We start from the raw sequence: 17223 nt of genomic DNA, 5'->3' as shown, positions 1-17223 counted from the left end.
GTATAGATGTATGAACTCGGCATGAACCCTAGATCCGTGATGTATTAACTTGCAGGTGGGCTGGACATCATGTTTTGGACTGTATGAAAGGTGCGACTATTCTAATGTACAGTCCCACTCACTGAGCACACCGAATAGGGCTGGAGTTCGCTGTGTTGTACTGAGGGCCGATAGCTATCTGTTGCTTTGTCCTTTGAAACTGTTCAGTATAGAATAAAGATCTTTGCATGTTCCTTTGTAACCCGCGTTTGGTGTATTTCCTTTTGGGGTACTCAGCCTCCATATCTTCTTTTTGCTTTCACAAACTTCGCTTCAGATGTATGCAATACAAGCGGTTGAATAGATTGTAATACACCCCTGATAGAATCACTAAATGTGCACGTGGTGGCCCACATACCTGTCCACGCTGTAAGGCAGTAGGGGCGGATCACCTGCATATGTTCTGGTCATGCCAGGCTCTGGCTGGCTTCTGGGGGGAGATCCTACACGCTCTTATGGACATTATTGGTGCTGTGCTCGATTCATGCCCCTTGGGGGTGCTGTTTGGGATATGGAAAAGGGACAGCACTAGAAAGATGGCGAAGTTTTTAAATGTTAGTTGTATGGTTGCAAAGAAATGTGTATTACAGTGCTGGAAGTGTCCATCCCCCACCCCCGGACTTTCAAGAGGTGGCTCAATGCACTCACTTGGGTTCAGGCCTGTGAAGAGGACTATAACAGCTCTTTTCCGTCACATTCACGCCCTAAGATTGTGTGGTCCGATTTTAGCGCATACCTCCTCAGGCAGACTGATGATGCATCGGGGACATCCTCCCCCCGGATACTATAGGTGCAACATGTATTACTATATGTACTGAAGAAATCTGCTTGACTGATTGTAATGTTCTGTATTACTGAATACTTAATGCTGTAGCTACTTGCTGTTTATCTTGATCTGAAATGTATGTTTGCTGTAAACCCTCACTTCTAAATAAAAGTTTAAAAAAAGAAGGTCATGCGGCTGCTGGGGATCATGGCATCATCCCAGTGCAGGGTGCAACCACGGTTCACAGGTCAGTGGTCACAGGTGTCCAGTGCATGGCAATAATCTAGTGGTATCACCAACGCTGGAAGACATGCCACAGTGGCAGGCCGAGCCGATCATGTTAAAATGCAAAGCCGCTGTCAATATGCCAGGGCAGAGGAACATTACTACGCCTCAGAGGCCGGGTTGGGAGGGTGAGGGGGCACATTGTCAAGGGCTCATCTTTCAGTCGGTGCTGACTCAGCGATCGAAAGAGCGAGCAAGCGAGTAATGCGAGCACCAGGTCTTGATGAAATCCAAAGAGACCGAAACACGCTTAGAGGGATCTTCAACAAATCATCAATCGGACAAAGCAAGAGACACGGTGTCTGTGGACTTTGTTCATTTCTTTATGTCTGCATGCCTCTGCTTTCAGGAAAGAATCTCAAATTCAGAAGCTGGTTTAATAACAAAAATATATCAAAGGTCATCTATTACCTATGAAAGGAGTGTCTGTAACCAACCACCAAAGTCCTCCAGAAACAATGTCTAGCACTGACGTAGATGTGAGTTTACCCACAATCCTCCTGTTTGTATCAAGATGCTGCAGTGGTGTTTGGGGTGCACAGTATTTAGTTGACATTAGAGAAGACGATCATAGCTCTTAAACTGGAAGGCAAAAGTAAGCTTAGACGTAAAAAGCATATGTCTCTCTCTGAACATGTGAGTGTGTCATCAGCTTCCCAGAAGAACCGAACGGGAAGAGTTAGAAGTCCATACCCTCTTCATCAAGCTGTCCTACTCCAGAAACCTGATGCACGTACTGGTTAAGGGTCGTTATGTGCAGTCTCCTGGCATCCTTTCTTTGTGTGCTTAATTTAATGAAAACATGCAGTGTTCTTTAAAGGTTTAAAGCAACAAGTACCTCCATTTCAATGTAGACACTTTCGATGTCAGCAAAAATTAGGAAAATACAAACTGCCGTCAGTCCAATCAGCAGTAGCGTAAATAAATCTAAAACAACAAAAAAGAAGCACTTTAATCATTGTGTGACTATAACACTAAACAGGGCACTTTTTATTTACACACCATATTATATGAAACTGTTTTCCCATACATAATGTAACAATTTTCATGCATAGCTTTCTTAGTATCAGGTAGGGTGAATGCACGTCAGCTGGCTCCATCCGTAAACCACAGTCAGCCACTGCCATCCATAGTTGTCCGTTGGCGATCATCGCCAACCATAGTCATCCATTCTCAAAATTTGCCTAACATTATCCAAGATCTGTGGTCGACCATAACAAACTTTGGTCGGCAACTACCAACCCCATCACTGTGACAAATCAACTTCTGGGGCACCAGTGGTCAAGGGATGAATATCTGTTTCTATACCATCAATCAACCCCACACCTCTAGTACACCAGAAGGGATCCAAGCAGATTGGAAACACAAGTCAGTTATAAACCTTGTCCAATGTTGGTAACATGGACAGAACGGCAGGACTGTCTCTGCAAGATCATGGATCGTTGGTTAGTTACAAAACAGCGAAAATACAATTATCCAATGATAAAAGGGACTGACCAGTTAAGGTTGTAAACAAATATCTAATGTATTATTATTACAACAGACGGTTGTAACACACTACAAAAACACACCTCACCCTGTAAAGGAATGCAGAGGACAGACAGTTTCATGAAAGAAAGGAATGTACTCTGGATACTGACAGGAGGGCAGTCGGTAAAGCAATCAGTTGTAGCTGTTCAAGGTTATGTGGTTTCAGCACTAAGGGAACAAGGGCTTGTAACTGTCTCTAGGGGCCTTCGGAGAAGGACCAGGGGGACAGAAACACAATGTACCTGGTGCTTGACATGATCCTGATGCTCAACAGCGTCAAGTTGGTTGCAGGACTCTTTGCAGCTCCTGCAACAGAGTACAAGACGGGAGACAGCTGCAGGTATCAGGTGGCAGGCAGTTCGGCAAGAGAGGCTGGACAGACAGCTGCAGCTGGCCTACACGGCAGCTCAGTGTCAAGAATCATTGTCACTCTGCTGGTAAGCAGATATGGAATGCTGGTCGAGGTGTCTCATATGGCTTTAGTGACTGCAGCGTAGCAACAGTCAGTGATGCAGCCGGTCGCGGTTCGAGGGCTCGACTGCTTCAAAAATGTCCTTAAAAGATTGATGCTGTTTATTACTTGTCATGGTTCTCCTCCTAGCTTCTTCACTGGGCTTGTGCCATCCTTTAAGGTAGGTGGGCCAAAGCTGAGGAGAGTGTTTGCAGGCAACGTCCTTGTCCTTTGTTCAGAGATTCTCTGGCACTTCCCACCTAGGAAGCTTGCTGGCAGAACCTAGCAGCGCACGCTGTGCGCTGGCTGGGTACAGTTTCTGGAGCTGCAGGATGGGTCCTCTGAGTTTGGTATCATCCTCAGTTCCCTGGGAGATATTTAGGGGAGGGATCTTACTTCCCTGGTGGAAATCCTGGCTTTCCTTCACTGGCGGAAGCTGCAAGGCAGACTGGACCTTCGGCCAGGGTTCAAATGAGTCCTTCTTCTTACGCCTTTTGAAGTCGATGGATGATCTCCTAAGAGAGGGCTCAGCCCTATTTTAAAGCCAAATGGGCCCCAGTGATTGGTGCAGGCTAATCCTACCTTAATGAACCAATCCTGGGTCCCCACCAACAATCTTATGCGTGAGGTCATAACCAGAGTGCTTTGCAACAGGAAAGGTAAAGGGGTGACAAAATGCACTGCTACGTCCAACCCATCTTCCTCTCTGTTGTGGATCAAAGTGTTTTTCTAGTTAATTGAGCGCTCTGTGGTTCCTGATTAAAAGCGGCAGGTCTCCCTTGAAGCAGCGGTATGACCAGACTTATGATTGCCGCCAAGCCACATTCTCGTACCTTCCTGAATGGGGTCCCCCTAAGGGGGTGACCACTGTAAACATTTGTCCCAGACATGACATTTCACTAACCTTGAAACTAAGAGGCGGGAGCTGACTTCATGTTGACACAGATGCATATCAAAAGGGTGTTGGGTTTCGTGTCCTTTGTCAGTTCTGTGAACAGGCCTCTCTCAGGCCTGCTTCAATTAACTTCTCATCAGTATGCGTTGCCACCAGTAGGGCAGACAAAGGATAGGGGCGGATCCAATGAGTCTTTGTCAGTTAATGAGGCTGGCCATAGAAGGAGGAAGGTTTTGCCTTTCCAATTCTTGAGATGCTTTGAAGTACACGCGCTTGTTACATTCCAGCTGAACATGACAGGAGGACTGCACTTGTAGGCTGTGTCCCCCCAGAGTACATGTGACTATGTGTTTGCTGTGTGGGGAGCATAGTAACACGTGTGCGGATTAGCCCCTCACATTTTCCAGAGGTTCATCTCCCATCAATCGATTTCATTACATTTTTAAATAAGCTCATGAGAGCACACACTCCCCATGCGGATGGTCAAATTCATCACAATCACCAACTATAGTCAATCTGCATCAGCAAAGACTGACTATCACCAACCATAGCCAAATATTCCCGATCATTGATGACGATGGGTTACCTTCGTCATCCACGGTCGATCATCCAACAACCATGGTTAAGTATCGGGAAGCGTCTGTGATTATTGCCATTGCATACAGACTACCATCCCAATTTCTCTGCATGGAACTTGAGAGGTCATCTCTGAGACCAACCGGTGTGCTTTGTTAATGCTTAATTAAAATGTTAAACTGATGGTCAATTTGTCAGTTAATGTTATTTTCTTAACAGTGTCTACAAGAAGTCAATTTATAGTGGCATAAAGTTATACACCTGGTCAAAATGCTGTATTCACAAATGGCTATCTTCCAGACAAGAAAAGTGTCTATAGACATTATTCCTCGAAAATCCTCAAGGTATTCAAAAGTGATTACTCAAGCCTTGTAGAAATGGTCTGCGCCTTTAACTATTGCCAAGGAATGTGTAGCTATGCAAGCGATAGAGGACTGTCCAGACGAATCCCCAGGATGTGGAAGGATGACCAAGTTATAGAGTTGATGAGACACCCAACACTCAGAACCTTAACCTATCCATCAGTTGCATAGCATCCATACTTCCTTTGACATGGTAAAATGATCTAAAAAAAGTTACTCAGTAACAAAAGAAAATGTAACATTCTGTAAAGGTAGATATGAATGGGATTTGAGGGTTAGTAAAGATTACCACTGCTAGCTGCGCAGGGAGTATTAATTCTATTAAACACTAGGAGGCGCGCATTATGCTTCAACTTCTTTAATTTACCACTCTTCAGCAGTTTCAACAAACTCAACACCATAACAAAAAACACTGCAAAACAGTCTGAACAGACTCTTCTTCTTTTTGAACTACAACCCCCATAGTCTCTGTAGTCCATCTCACTCCTTGCTCAGCTATGACCACATCCTGTCCCTGAGCTCCTCCTCTCTTTTACTCGCTCTGAAAGTCATATTGAGAACTCCACACTAAGTCCTGCAACTGGCAATGACTTGAACCACTCCAAACGAATGTCGAACTTCCTCGACCCAGGCTACTACCTCTGCTAGTCTCCTACATCAATTGTTCTTCTGCTCCTCTCCTAGAAATAACAGAAAGCAGAACATTCAGGGTGGTGTCCATGTATTGACGATATCATCATATTATTATCACATATGATCATTCAATATTATGCTCAATACATTCCTCGGGTGGGAATTTAATGCTTGCCTCCTAGTCTTTAATAGAATTAATACTCGCTGCGCAGCTAGCTGGGGTAATCTTTATTCCATGACAAGACTGTAGGCGAGCATTATGCTTGTTCAAAGCTTCCAAACACCGCGACCGCTAAACCCTCGGTCGGCTTGAAATAAAATTCTTTAAAAGTTCGATCATTCGACCAATCTGCTGCCAACACAATATCTCTAAGAGATACCCCTGTCTTAAACGCCTTAGATGCCATAGCTCCGTGCACTGAATGTGCTCCATACTTCCCCACATCTATGCCTGCTGCCTGCATGATTTCCTTAACCCATCTGGCGATAGTCGCTGTAGATACCCCTTTGTAAGGCTTCCTGCGCGCTATCAGCAATTGCTTAGCATTCGCTGCTCTATATTCTGCTGTCCTGCTCTCGTACTCCTTCACGCAACTTGCTACACACCATTTAGGTCTATTCGGAAAATATGGATAGTGAACTGAGGGTGTCCCCGTCTTAGTTCTCCCCACTATTGTAAAGGTTACGCCTTCCAGTCCGAACGACTTCCTATCTATCTCTAGGGCTCTCACGTCAGACACGCGTTTACACGACACTAGGAACAGTAGCATTGCTAACTTTCCAGATAGTTGTTTCAGCGATAAATGTCTGTTGCTTGGCCAGCTCTCTAACAGCTTAAGAACTGACAGCACATCCCAGACCGTCTTGTACCGAGGCTCTGGGGGTGCTGAAAACTTGGCCCCTCTAATAAGCCGAACCACCGCTGGGTGTTCCCCCGCTGAAACCCCCTCGATAGGGAGATGCCCCGCGGATATGGCTGACCTGTACACTCCTACGGTGCGGAACGCTTTGCCACCCTGCAGCAATTGAGCAAAAAAGTTCAGAATCATCACTACAGGTGCCGAAACGGGATGAACACCTCTCCCTCTGCATCAGCTAGTCCACTTGGCCCAAGCCGCGTCGTAGCTCCTTCTTGTGGACGGGGCCCAGGATTCAGCGATGAGCTGCGCAGCCTGAGCCGAAATGCCTGGCAACGCCCAGCGTCTCCTGATATCCTGCACGCGAGGAGCGGGAGTGTCCCCTTCACTCTCAGAGGGTGATACCACCCAGCTGGGTCCGTGAGCAGGTGCTCTCCTTCTGGGAGAAGTATCAGGTAATCCACCATTAGCTCCATCAGCGTCGGGAACCATACTTGCGTCTTCAAGCATGGTGCAACTACTAGCAACTCCGCCGTCTCTCTCCGACACTTCGCTAGAACTCTGCTCAGCATCATAAATGGAGGAAACATGTAGTGCGGACCTCCGCCTCACTCTTGCAAGAAAGCATCTGTCCCTTGAGCACCCGAGTCTAGCCTCCAGCTGAAATATTCTGCTGTTTGGGCGTTCAACCGGGATGCAAACAGGTCTATGTGTACTGGCCCGATCTCTCGGTCATCTTCTGAAACACTGCTGGATCCAGCCTCCAGTCGCTGGAATCCGCGAGGTAGCGCGAGTTCCAGTCCGCTATTACGTTCAGCGTTCTGGGGAGGTACTCCGCTGTGACCGACGTCTCTGACTGTAGGCAGAGGTAACAAAAGTCCTTCGCTAGCTCTGCTAGTATTCTGGATTTTGTGCCGTCGAGGTGGTTTATGTATCGCACCGCCAATATGTTGTCCATCTTCAGTAGGACACATGATCTCATCTTTCCTTTCGTGAAGGCTCTGATCGCGAAGGATCCTGCCAACGGCTCTAGGCAATTTATGTGCAACTGGAGCTCCTCCTCGCTCCATTTCCCCCTGTCTGCAGATCTCCGCACCGAGCGCCCCAGCCCAGATGTTGGCGTCAGATTCTATAATCAGATCTGGCCTGTCTCCGAAAATGGCACGCCCATTCCAGGCGACCATATTCTGCAACCACCATTCCAGTTCTGTCCTGGATTCCTGGTCTAAAGGCACTAATTGATGGTATCTCAGGCCTTGCTGCAGATGTCTTATCTTCAATCTCTGCAGAGCACGGTAATGTAATGGCCCCGGCAATATGGCCTGAATAGAAGCTGCTAACAGCCCCACAATCCTTGCTAAGGTCCGAAGTGACATGGCCTGCTTTCGTAGGCATATTCTCAATTCTCTTTTGATGTTGCGGATCTTCCGGGCTGGAAGCTCGAGTGTCACATTCCTGGTATCTAGGATGAAGCCTAGGAATTCCAGTCTTTGCGCTGGCTCGGTATCAGACTTCTCTACGTTCACTAGGAATCCTAGGGAAACTAGCAGTTCCTGTACCCAACGCGTCTGGTACTTGAGGGACTCTCGATCCTCGGCTAGGAGCAGAAGGTCGTCTAGATAGATGATCAACCTTATTCCCTTCTCTCTTATCGCTGCCGCCACCGGCTTCATTACATTGGTAAAGGCCCAAGGCGCCGAGGCAAGCCCGAAGGGCATAGTCCTGAACTGCCAAAGATGTACTCTCCAGCAAAAAGCTAGGAAGGTTCGGAATTCTTCTGCTATCGGTATCGTTAGGTAGGCATCCTTCAGATCCAGTCTCGTCAGCCAATCCTTTTCTCTGAGCGAGTCTCAGAGTTGATGGATGCCTTCCATCTTGAAATGTCGGTAAACTATCCAGCCGTTCAGTTCTTTCAAGTTTATAACTTGACGCACCTTCTCTTTTCTGTGCACCAGAAACATATTGCTTACAAATACGGAATTCCCCCGGCACCTCTCTATGGCGTTCTTCGCCGCTAATAGGCCTAGCTCCTGATCTAGGAGTATCTGCTCTGCGCGCCCCAGATGCTGCTGATGCGGCCTCTGCCCCTGCACGGGCGGGTGAATGAAATCTAGGCTCATACCCGCCACCGTTTGTAACACCCAGGCATCGCTGGAAAGCTTGCGCCAGTTTCTCAAAAACATGCCAGTTCTCCCCCCTACTGGGGGATAATACTGTGAGAGAACGGGCCTCAACGACCGGTGGGGGGTGTCTGTACTCCCACTCCCTATATGATGGAGGAGAGGCACAGGAGACCCCAGCCAAGATTCTCTATTCGGTAGCAATGGTCGAGCAATCAAGGCCTAGCTTCTCAGGAGGTGATGCAGGCTGGTTCTTAAGTACAGTGTATCCCCAAGCCCCCACAAAGGAATATCCACACTCTGTATTGGTTAGAACACAGTCTTTATATAATCAATAGTTAAGGTTATGTACATTTATCATAGTAACTCACTTTGTACTCTGGCAAAATCTACAATGGCAAATATTTACAATCCTAAAGTGGTACCACCCTAGATCTCATTGAAGTGCATGAACAATACTGTACAATGTCACACAGACCAATAGAGGGAAACCAGCAATAGAGAGAGGAGAGAAAATAAGATGGTTGAGCAATAGGCAGAATACTGACCCCTACCACTAGGCACAGTTCTGTGTGGAGATCCCCCCACCTGGGCAACCTGTAAAGAAAGATATAACACAAGCCCAGTCCATATATTGCTCAGCAAGTCTTATTCTCTCCTATAATGTTTTTACCCCCCCCCCAATGTACCTGGTGGAGTCGAGTTCCTCGAAAAGGCGTCGACAAACGTCGAGGGACTCGCTGTTCGGCGACGGGGAATCGACGGCCCTTCTTGAATGCCTTCCCTTTCAAGCGGGAGGCACGGGGCGTCGAACGTCCGTCGACAAACGAGGTAGAACGATGTCGAAGAGGCGGCAGCTTCATCCGAGCGGTGCTCGTCGGCGTCGGGGCGTCGGCGTCCTGCAAGGCGGAGGTGTGCGGGGCACCTCGATGACAATAGTTCTGGACCGCAAAGATTGTAGAGACGGGAGCCCAGCAAGGGCGTCGAGTCGTCCGAGTCTTTGAGGTCGTCGGGTGGCGGGAAACCCACCGGCAGGTTTCTCCTCGGCGCGTTGGTCGTCCTCGACTTTCTCCGGCAGGATAAGCGGTCGACGAAGCGGTCGAGAGAGTCCTTCGATTGAATGTTCTTAGGCAAAGGAGCGGACGGCTCCGGTCGTCAGCGGCACGGCGTCAAGTGGTTCCCACGGCTGGGCAACACAACTTCGACGGGCCTCCAGCAGTTACACAGACCTGCGAACCCTGGTCGACGGCAATGGACTTCGACGGCGTCGATGTCCGGGTGCTTCACTTCGATCTCCTCGGCGGTCCCGTCTCGGGTCGGCAGCCTTTCGAGGGTCTGTCTTCCAGGGCGCTTCGGCAAAGATGGAGCGATGCTCGATGGTCCCTCGGAGCACGGGAAGAGGGCGCCTTACCAGGTCCTCTCTCGGGTCAGCCCTCGACGAATTCGTCAGCCTTCGGATCGGTCGAAGCAAATGCCACAGCAAGTCTTCTTCTTCCAGCTGGACGTCGAGGATCAGCAGTTCCAGTTACTCTTGAGTGGAGACTCAGCTCCAGAACGCTGCTGAACACAATGGTCGCTTCTCAACCAATGGTTCCTTCTGAACCATTTCCAGTGGTGAGAGGTCCCCAGATATACTATCCTCTCTCTCATCCACACTGCTGGCACACACACAGCAGCCAATCATACTGCAGGCCATTCATGCAGTCAGTCAGCCAATCAGGCACACAGTGCATTCAGGCCACACTCCTCCCTTCCAGACACTCACAACAGGGAATGTGGATTGGGACAAGTACCCAGCCATTCAACACTACACACTGCATTCAGGCCAGTTTCGGGCAGGGCTGTCTCAGTCTTTGTCTCACATGCCAGAAACCAGACAACCACAACAAGAAGTGTATATTGGTCACACACTCCATTCACCCAGGTCCCACCCATAGGAGGTACCCACAACATACAGACACTGGGAAGGCTCCAGCCAGTCTAGCTGGGCCTTCACAACAATACCATACATGGAACTTCCACCCAACAGCCAGTCAGGGGGAAGGGACAGAGTCAGGGCTTCCCAGGACTTTGGGAAAACAAGTTAACAGGCAATAGAAAGCAAGAGGCCACAGGGGCCATCTTGTTTCCTATCAGGAACCAACAGATCCCAATGGCAGGGCCTGGGTATCCCAAAATGGAGGATACCAGGAGCACCTGTCAATTTCAGCATGGAGCTGCCACCAGCCCATACCCTGCTCTGGGGGCCACCCACAGGTGCCCAAAAAACATACACTAGGGGCACAGGGTTGTACCCCTACCCATGGGTGCCATAAGGGTATCCCATGGGTCTGTTCACCAAACCAAAAGAGAGAGCTGCACTGCCAGGAGTCCCACATGGACTCCTGGGCAGAAAACATAACAGAACACACGGTAAAAACAGTAATAGGACAAGGATTCAGAGGCCCTGTCCCTCAGATGCATTTCCAGCATCACAGTCGCCCCCCCCAGACTGAGGTGGAGGGTGTCTAATCTCCCACGGGATAGACACCCTCATCCAGACGGTCAACATACCTTCTGGAAAGGCCATCTGCATTATCGTGACTCTTCCCTGGCCTGTGCTCTATGGTGAAGTCTAGCCCTTGCAGGCTAATGGACCACCTGAGCAATTTCGGGTTCTCACCCTTCATCTGCATAAGCCACTTCAGGGGCTTATGATCTGTTTGGACCTTGAAGGTAGACCCGGTAAGGTAGGGCCTAAAACGCCTAAGGCTCCAAACTATACTAAAACACTCCTTTTCAACAGTAGCCCACCTAAGTTATCTACCCTTGAGTTGTCTACTGATGAATATGATAGGGTGTTCTCTCCCTTTGTCATCTAACTGGGACAAGACAGCTCCAATTCCGGTGTCGCAGGCATCCGTCTGGACGATAAAGGGTCGGCTGTAGTCAGGCGCACTTAACACAGGTGCCCTACACAGACTTTCTTTCAAGCCATCAAAGGCCCTCTGACAGTCTTCGGTCCAATTAACCTTCCTAGGCTGCTTGGGTGACGTTAGAGCTGTCAGGGGGGCAGCTATGGTCCCATAGTCTGCCATGAAATTGCGATAGTACCCAGTGAGGCCCAAAAAGGCCCTCACCTGGGTTTGAGTAGTGGGAGTCTCCCAGTTCTGTACATCCTGTACTTTACTGGAGAGAGGTTGGATTTGACCCCCTCCTACCTCATGACCAAGATAGGTAACTTTCCCCTGCGCTATCTGGCACTTGGTGGCCTTGATAGTGAGGTTAGCCCTTTTCAAGGCCTGCAACACCTTATCCAGATGTGTCAAATGCTCTTCCCAGGTGGAACTGTAGACGGCAATGTCGTCTAAGTAAGCCACACAAAAGGCTTCCAGCCCACTGAGCGCATGGTTGACCAATCTCTGGAAGGTGGCAGGGGCATTCTTCAACCCAAAAGGCATGACCCTAAACTGGTAGAGTCCCTCAGGTGTGGAGAAGGCCGTCTTTTCCTTGGCATGTTCCGTCAGAGCTATTTGCCAATAGCCTGAAGTAAGGTCAAAGGTGCTCACAAACTTGGCAGCACCGATGGTGTCCACGAGCTCATCAGCCCGGGGCAATGGGTGCGCGTCAGTTTTGGTGACGGCATTGACTCCTCGGTAGTCCACACAGAACCTCCAATCCTTGGTACCCGCCTGGGAACTTGCCTTGGGGACAAGGACCACTGGACTGGACCAGGGACTGGTTGAGGGTTCAATAACACCCAGATCCAACATCTTGGCGACCTCAGCCTGGATGTGGTTCTTGACGGTATCTGACATACGGTAGCACCTGCTTTTGACAGGCACACTGTCACCAGTGTCAATTTCATGCTTACACCACGGTGTAAGGCCTGGCTTCAGTGAAAACAGAGAGGCGTACTGTTGGAGCAAAGCCCTACAGGCCCTCTGTTGCTCTGTTGTCAAATCTGGAGAGAGATGTACTCCCTCCACTGAGCCATCCTGAGGGTTGCTATGCAGCAAATCAGGAAGGGGCTCACTCTCATCCTCTTCTTGCCCTGAAGCTAGCAAGAGACATGAGACCTCTGCTCGCCTGTGGAAAGGCTTGAGCCTGTTGACATGGAATATCTGAGGGGCTACCCCAGAGGCACCCATGTCAACCAGATAATTGACTTCGCCCATCTTGGAGATTATCCGGAAGGGTCCAGTCCATTTGTCGGCCAAAGCTCTAGGCTTTGTAGGCTCCATCACAAGGATTTCCTGTCCCGGAGTCCAATCCACTTGCGAAGCTTTCAGGTCATGCCAGTACTTATTCAATTCCTGGCTGGCCTTGAGATTTGCTGTTGCCTGACCCATCATTTGTGTCATCCTCTGCCTGAGGCCTAACACATAGTCCCCCACTTGCTTGGCGGGACCTGGAGGGGTGGCTTCCAAGTCTTCTCGGATCAAGGCGAGGGGCCCCCTCACGGGATGTCCAAAGAGTAACTCAAAGGGGCTGAAACCAACACCCTCTTGAGGTACCTCTCTGTAAGCAAACAGCAGGCATGGCAGGAGGAGATCCCATTTCCTCCTTAGGGGCTCTTCCAAAGCACCTAGCATGCCCTTGAGAGTTTTGTTAAATCTCTCAACCAGACCATTGGTCTGGGGGTGGTAAGAGGTGGAGAACTTGTAGGTTACCCCGCACTCTTTCCACATGGTTTTCATGTAACTCGACATGAAGTTGGATCCTCTGTCAGAGACAACCTCCTTGGGGAATCCAACACGGGTGAAAATGCCCAGGAGAGCCCTGGCAACCACCTTGGCCGTAACCGTCCGAAGGGGTATCGCCTCAGGGTACCTGGTGGCATGATCTACCAAGACCAGGATGAACCGATGTCCACCTGAAGTGGGAGGGTCAAGGGGACCGACGATGTCGATGCCCACCCTCTCAAATGGGGTGCCAACCACTGGCAACGGCTGCAGTGGGGCAATGACACTGCCTCCAGTCTTGCCAGACAACTGACAAGTTGGGCAGGTCCTGCAGTGGGACTCCACTTCTACTCCCATCCGTGGCCAGTAGAAATGGGCAGAGAGCCTCTGCTTAGTCTTCTTGGTCCCAAGATGACCAGCCAAGGGCACCTCATGCGCCAACTGCAGTAGGAAGGGCCTGTAAACCTGGGGTACCACCAACCTCTTGCGGGCACCAGGTTCAGGCTTAGTGGGCTCACTAACAAGGAGCTCACCCTCCCAATAAATCCGGAAATTCCTAGGCACCTCTCCTTGTGCCTGGGCCAGGGCCTGTTTCCTCAGTCCCTCGAGAGAGTGGCACTCTCTCTGTCCCTTACAGAAGTCTGCCCGGGAGGGTCCCCCTTCAGCTAACAAGCATTGAAGGTCGGGATGATCCTCCGGGTTGAGAACCTCTCCCACAGGAGAGTCTTCTGCCTCTTCTCCCAAAGGAGTTGAGTTTGGGTTTTCCACTGGACCCAGCCCGTCCGGAGCATGGATCCCAATGGGTGCTGTCGGAACAGCAGGAAGAGAAGGTGCTCCCTCCAAAGAGGTGGCCTTCTTGGTCTTCCTTCTTCTTGCCTTAGGCCTCGCCTTTGGCTCGGGTACCTGACCCACAGCCAGACCCGGTGTCACCTGTGACCTAGTGACTGCAGCAGCAGTCATGGGAAGACCATCCGAGATCAACCCTAACTCTACTAGATCATTCCCTAACAAAATGTTAGCAGGGACATTGTCCTGAACCAGGACAGGAAGCTTCGCTGTCTTGTCGCCAATCATGAGTGTGACTAAGGCTACAGGTGATAATTTGGGAGGCCCACCAGCTAACCTGGTGGTTTGCAGAGGAGCACCTTCATAGTCCTCTGGCCTGAGCAGGGTCCTGTCCACCACTGTGATGCTTGCCCCAGTGTCTCTCAAACCAGTAGAAGGCTGGCCATTCAAGAGGACACTTCTCAAAAATCTACGGGTGTTCTGTGGGATAGTCGCCAGTACTTCCGCATACTGGTCCCAGGCCCCAAGGGACACTAAGGAAATCTCCACCGGAGCACCAAATGTGATCCCGGCAGAGGAGGGGAGGACAGTGGCCTCCACCTCAGACACGGGGTAAGGGTAGGTCAGGCTGACAGCCTGTACTCCAAGTGCCTTACCTTTACACTTGGGGTCACCCCTTCTGTGATCCAGAGCCCCACAGTCCCAACAAGCGCCAGGAGTGCGGGGTACGGTACTGGAACCACTGGGAGCCTGCTTTGCAGCAGGTGGACCACTACTCTTATTCCCACCCCCAGATGACTTATCCCCACTAGATTTTTGGGTCTTAGGAGAGGAAGGTTTTGGTTTACCCGACTGTGACTGCTTGGGGGACTCCTCAGCTTTCTGAGAGGCCCCCTTCTCTTTGTCCTTGTCCTTCCCACTGGAGTCCTTAGGGGACACCCGGTGGGAGACCCACTTGTCAGCCAACCTAGCCAGCTTAAAGGGGTCCAAAATGTTCTGGTCAGCCACATACTGACGCAGCTCTGGTGAACAGGCTTCAGGGAAATGCTCAAAAAACAAGATGTGGGACAATTCAACAAAAGTATTAACCTTGTATCCATCGATCCACCCCATCATGTTCATGTGCGCAGCACTCACCCAGTCAACCCAAGACATATTCTCCTTTTTCTTAAAATCCCTGAACCTTCTAAGGTATTGGGTAGGTGTCTTGCCGAACTTGGCAATCAAAGCAGACTTCATACACTCGTACTGACCCCTTTCTTCCACACTCAGCTTCAGAATACAGTCATACCCGGTTTGAGGCACTCTGCTTAACAAACACTTCGCCCAATCTCTTTTATCCACATCATGAATCTCACAAGCCATTTCAAACGCTTCAATCCATTGGAGGATATCCGAACCCTCCACAAATACACCAACCAAATCTTTCATAAACTTGGTGGCTGGGGACCTGACACTCTCACTGGTTCTAGCTGAAGTCTCCACTCTAGCTTTCTCTAGCTGGATCCTCTGACATTCAGTGTCCTGGCTCTTGAGTTCAAGGTCCTTATTTTTGAGTTCAAGATCCCTATTCTTGAGCTCCACTTGTTGAGCCAACTCCTCTTTCTTAAGCTCAGCATCTATTTCCAACTTGCGGTATTCAAAGGCCAATTTCATCCTTAATAACTCAAGCTCTAAGGAATTGCTGGAGTTTGGAATAGAGGCAGCAGGAATGGCGGCATTCCCAGAAACAGATTCAGCAGAAACCCCAGGGGCAGAGTCCTCATTGGTTGCATTCCCCCCCTCATCAAGAGTTTCACTATCAGTCTGGTAGTCCACCAGGGCAGCTATCAGCTCAGCCCTAGACTTCTCCACAAAGTCTAACTCCCTAGCTTCACAAGCACTCTGGAGAGCCTCCAAGCTCATCCGAGTTAATTTGCCATTCACAATAGACTCCATTGTTTGTAATGCAGTTACCTTGTACACAACTAAACCTTAATTCAATAAAGGGCAAATATCCTTTGTAAGTGGCACGGTTATACACTGATTCTTAAAACCATAAGCATCCCACCGCTTGCCACCAGTGTGAGAGAACGGGCCTCAACGACCGGTGGGGGGTGTCTGTACTCCCACTCCCTATATGATGGAGGAGAGGCACAGGAGACCCCAGCCAAGATTCTCTATTCGGTAGCAATGGTCGAGCAATCAAGGCCTAGCTTCTCAGGAGGTGATGCAGGCTGGTTCTTAAGTACAGTGTATCCCCAAGCCCCCACAAAGGAATATCCACACTCTGTATTGGTTAGAACACAGTCTTTATATAATCAATAGTTAAGGTTATGTACATTTATCATAGTAACTCACTTTGTACTCTGGCAAAATCTACAATGGCAAATATTTACAATCCTAAAGTGGTACCACCCTAGATCTCATTGAAGTGCATGAACAATACTGTACAATGTCACACAGACCAATAGAGGGAAACCAGCAATAGAGAGAGGAGAGAAAATAAGATGGTTGAGCAATAGGCAGAATACTGACCCCTACCACTAGGCACAGTTCTGTGTGGAGATCCCCCCACCTGGGCAACCTGTAAAGAAAGATATAACACAAGCCCAGTCCATATGTTGCTCAGCAAGTCTTATTCTCTCCTATAATGTTTTTACCCCCCCAATGTACCTGGTGGAGTCGAGTTCCTCGAAAAGGCGTCGACAAACGTCGAGGGACTCGCTGTTCGGCGACGGGGAATCGACGGCCCTTCTTGAATGCCTTCCCTTTCAAGCGGGAGGCACGGGGCGTCGAACGTCCGTCGACAAACGAGGTAGAACGATGTCGAAGAGGCGGCAGCTTCGTCCGAGCGGTGCTCGTCGGCGTCGGGGCGTCGGCGTCCTGCAAGGCGGAGGTGTGCGGGGCACCTCGATGACAATAGTTCTGGACCGCAAAGATTGTAGAGACGGGAGCCCAGCAAGGGCGTCGAGTCGTCCGAGTCTTTGAGGTCGTCGGGTGGCGGGAAACTCACCGGCAGGTTTCTCCTCGGCGCGTTGGTCGTCCTCGACTTTCTCCGGCAGGATAAGCGGTCGACGAAGCGGTCGAGAGAGTCCTTCGATTGAATGTTCTTAGGCAAAGGAGCGGACGGCTCCAGTCGTCGGCGGCACGGCGTCAAGTGGTTCCCACGGCTGGGCAACACAACTTCGACGGGCCTCCAGCGGTTACACAGACCTGCGAACCCTGGTCGACGGCAATGGACTTCGACGGCGTCGATGTCCGGGTGCTTCACTTCGAT

The 17223-nt window shown here is 49.9% G+C and overlaps 1 protein-coding gene across 3 annotated transcripts in view; it reads right to left on the bottom strand.

Annotated features, from left to right (window-relative positions):
• Positions 1 to 17223, bottom strand: part of LOC138491108 (probable cation-transporting ATPase 13A4) — a 1567030-nt gene that overhangs the window by 61762 nt on the left and 1488045 nt on the right. For 2 of the 3 annotated variants that reach the window (XM_069617430.1, XM_069617431.1), the window contains one exon: positions 1929 to 2017. The exons of the other annotated variant lie outside the window; for it this stretch is intronic. In XM_069617430.1, coding sequence (XP_069473531.1) covers positions 1929 to 2017 — 89 coding nt within the window. The remainder of the gene's footprint in view (positions 1 to 1928; positions 2018 to 17223) is intronic. 3 annotated transcript variants of the gene reach the window in all.

Source organism: Ambystoma mexicanum, chromosome 10, assembly GCF_040938575.1.
Source record: "Ambystoma mexicanum isolate Mex_15411 chromosome 10, UKY_AmexF1_1, whole genome shotgun sequence".
NCBI lineage: Eukaryota > Metazoa > Chordata > Amphibia > Caudata > Ambystomatidae > Ambystoma > Ambystoma mexicanum.
The sequence above is the reverse complement of the archived record's forward strand: the minus strand, read 5'-3'. Positions and strand labels throughout refer to the sequence as shown.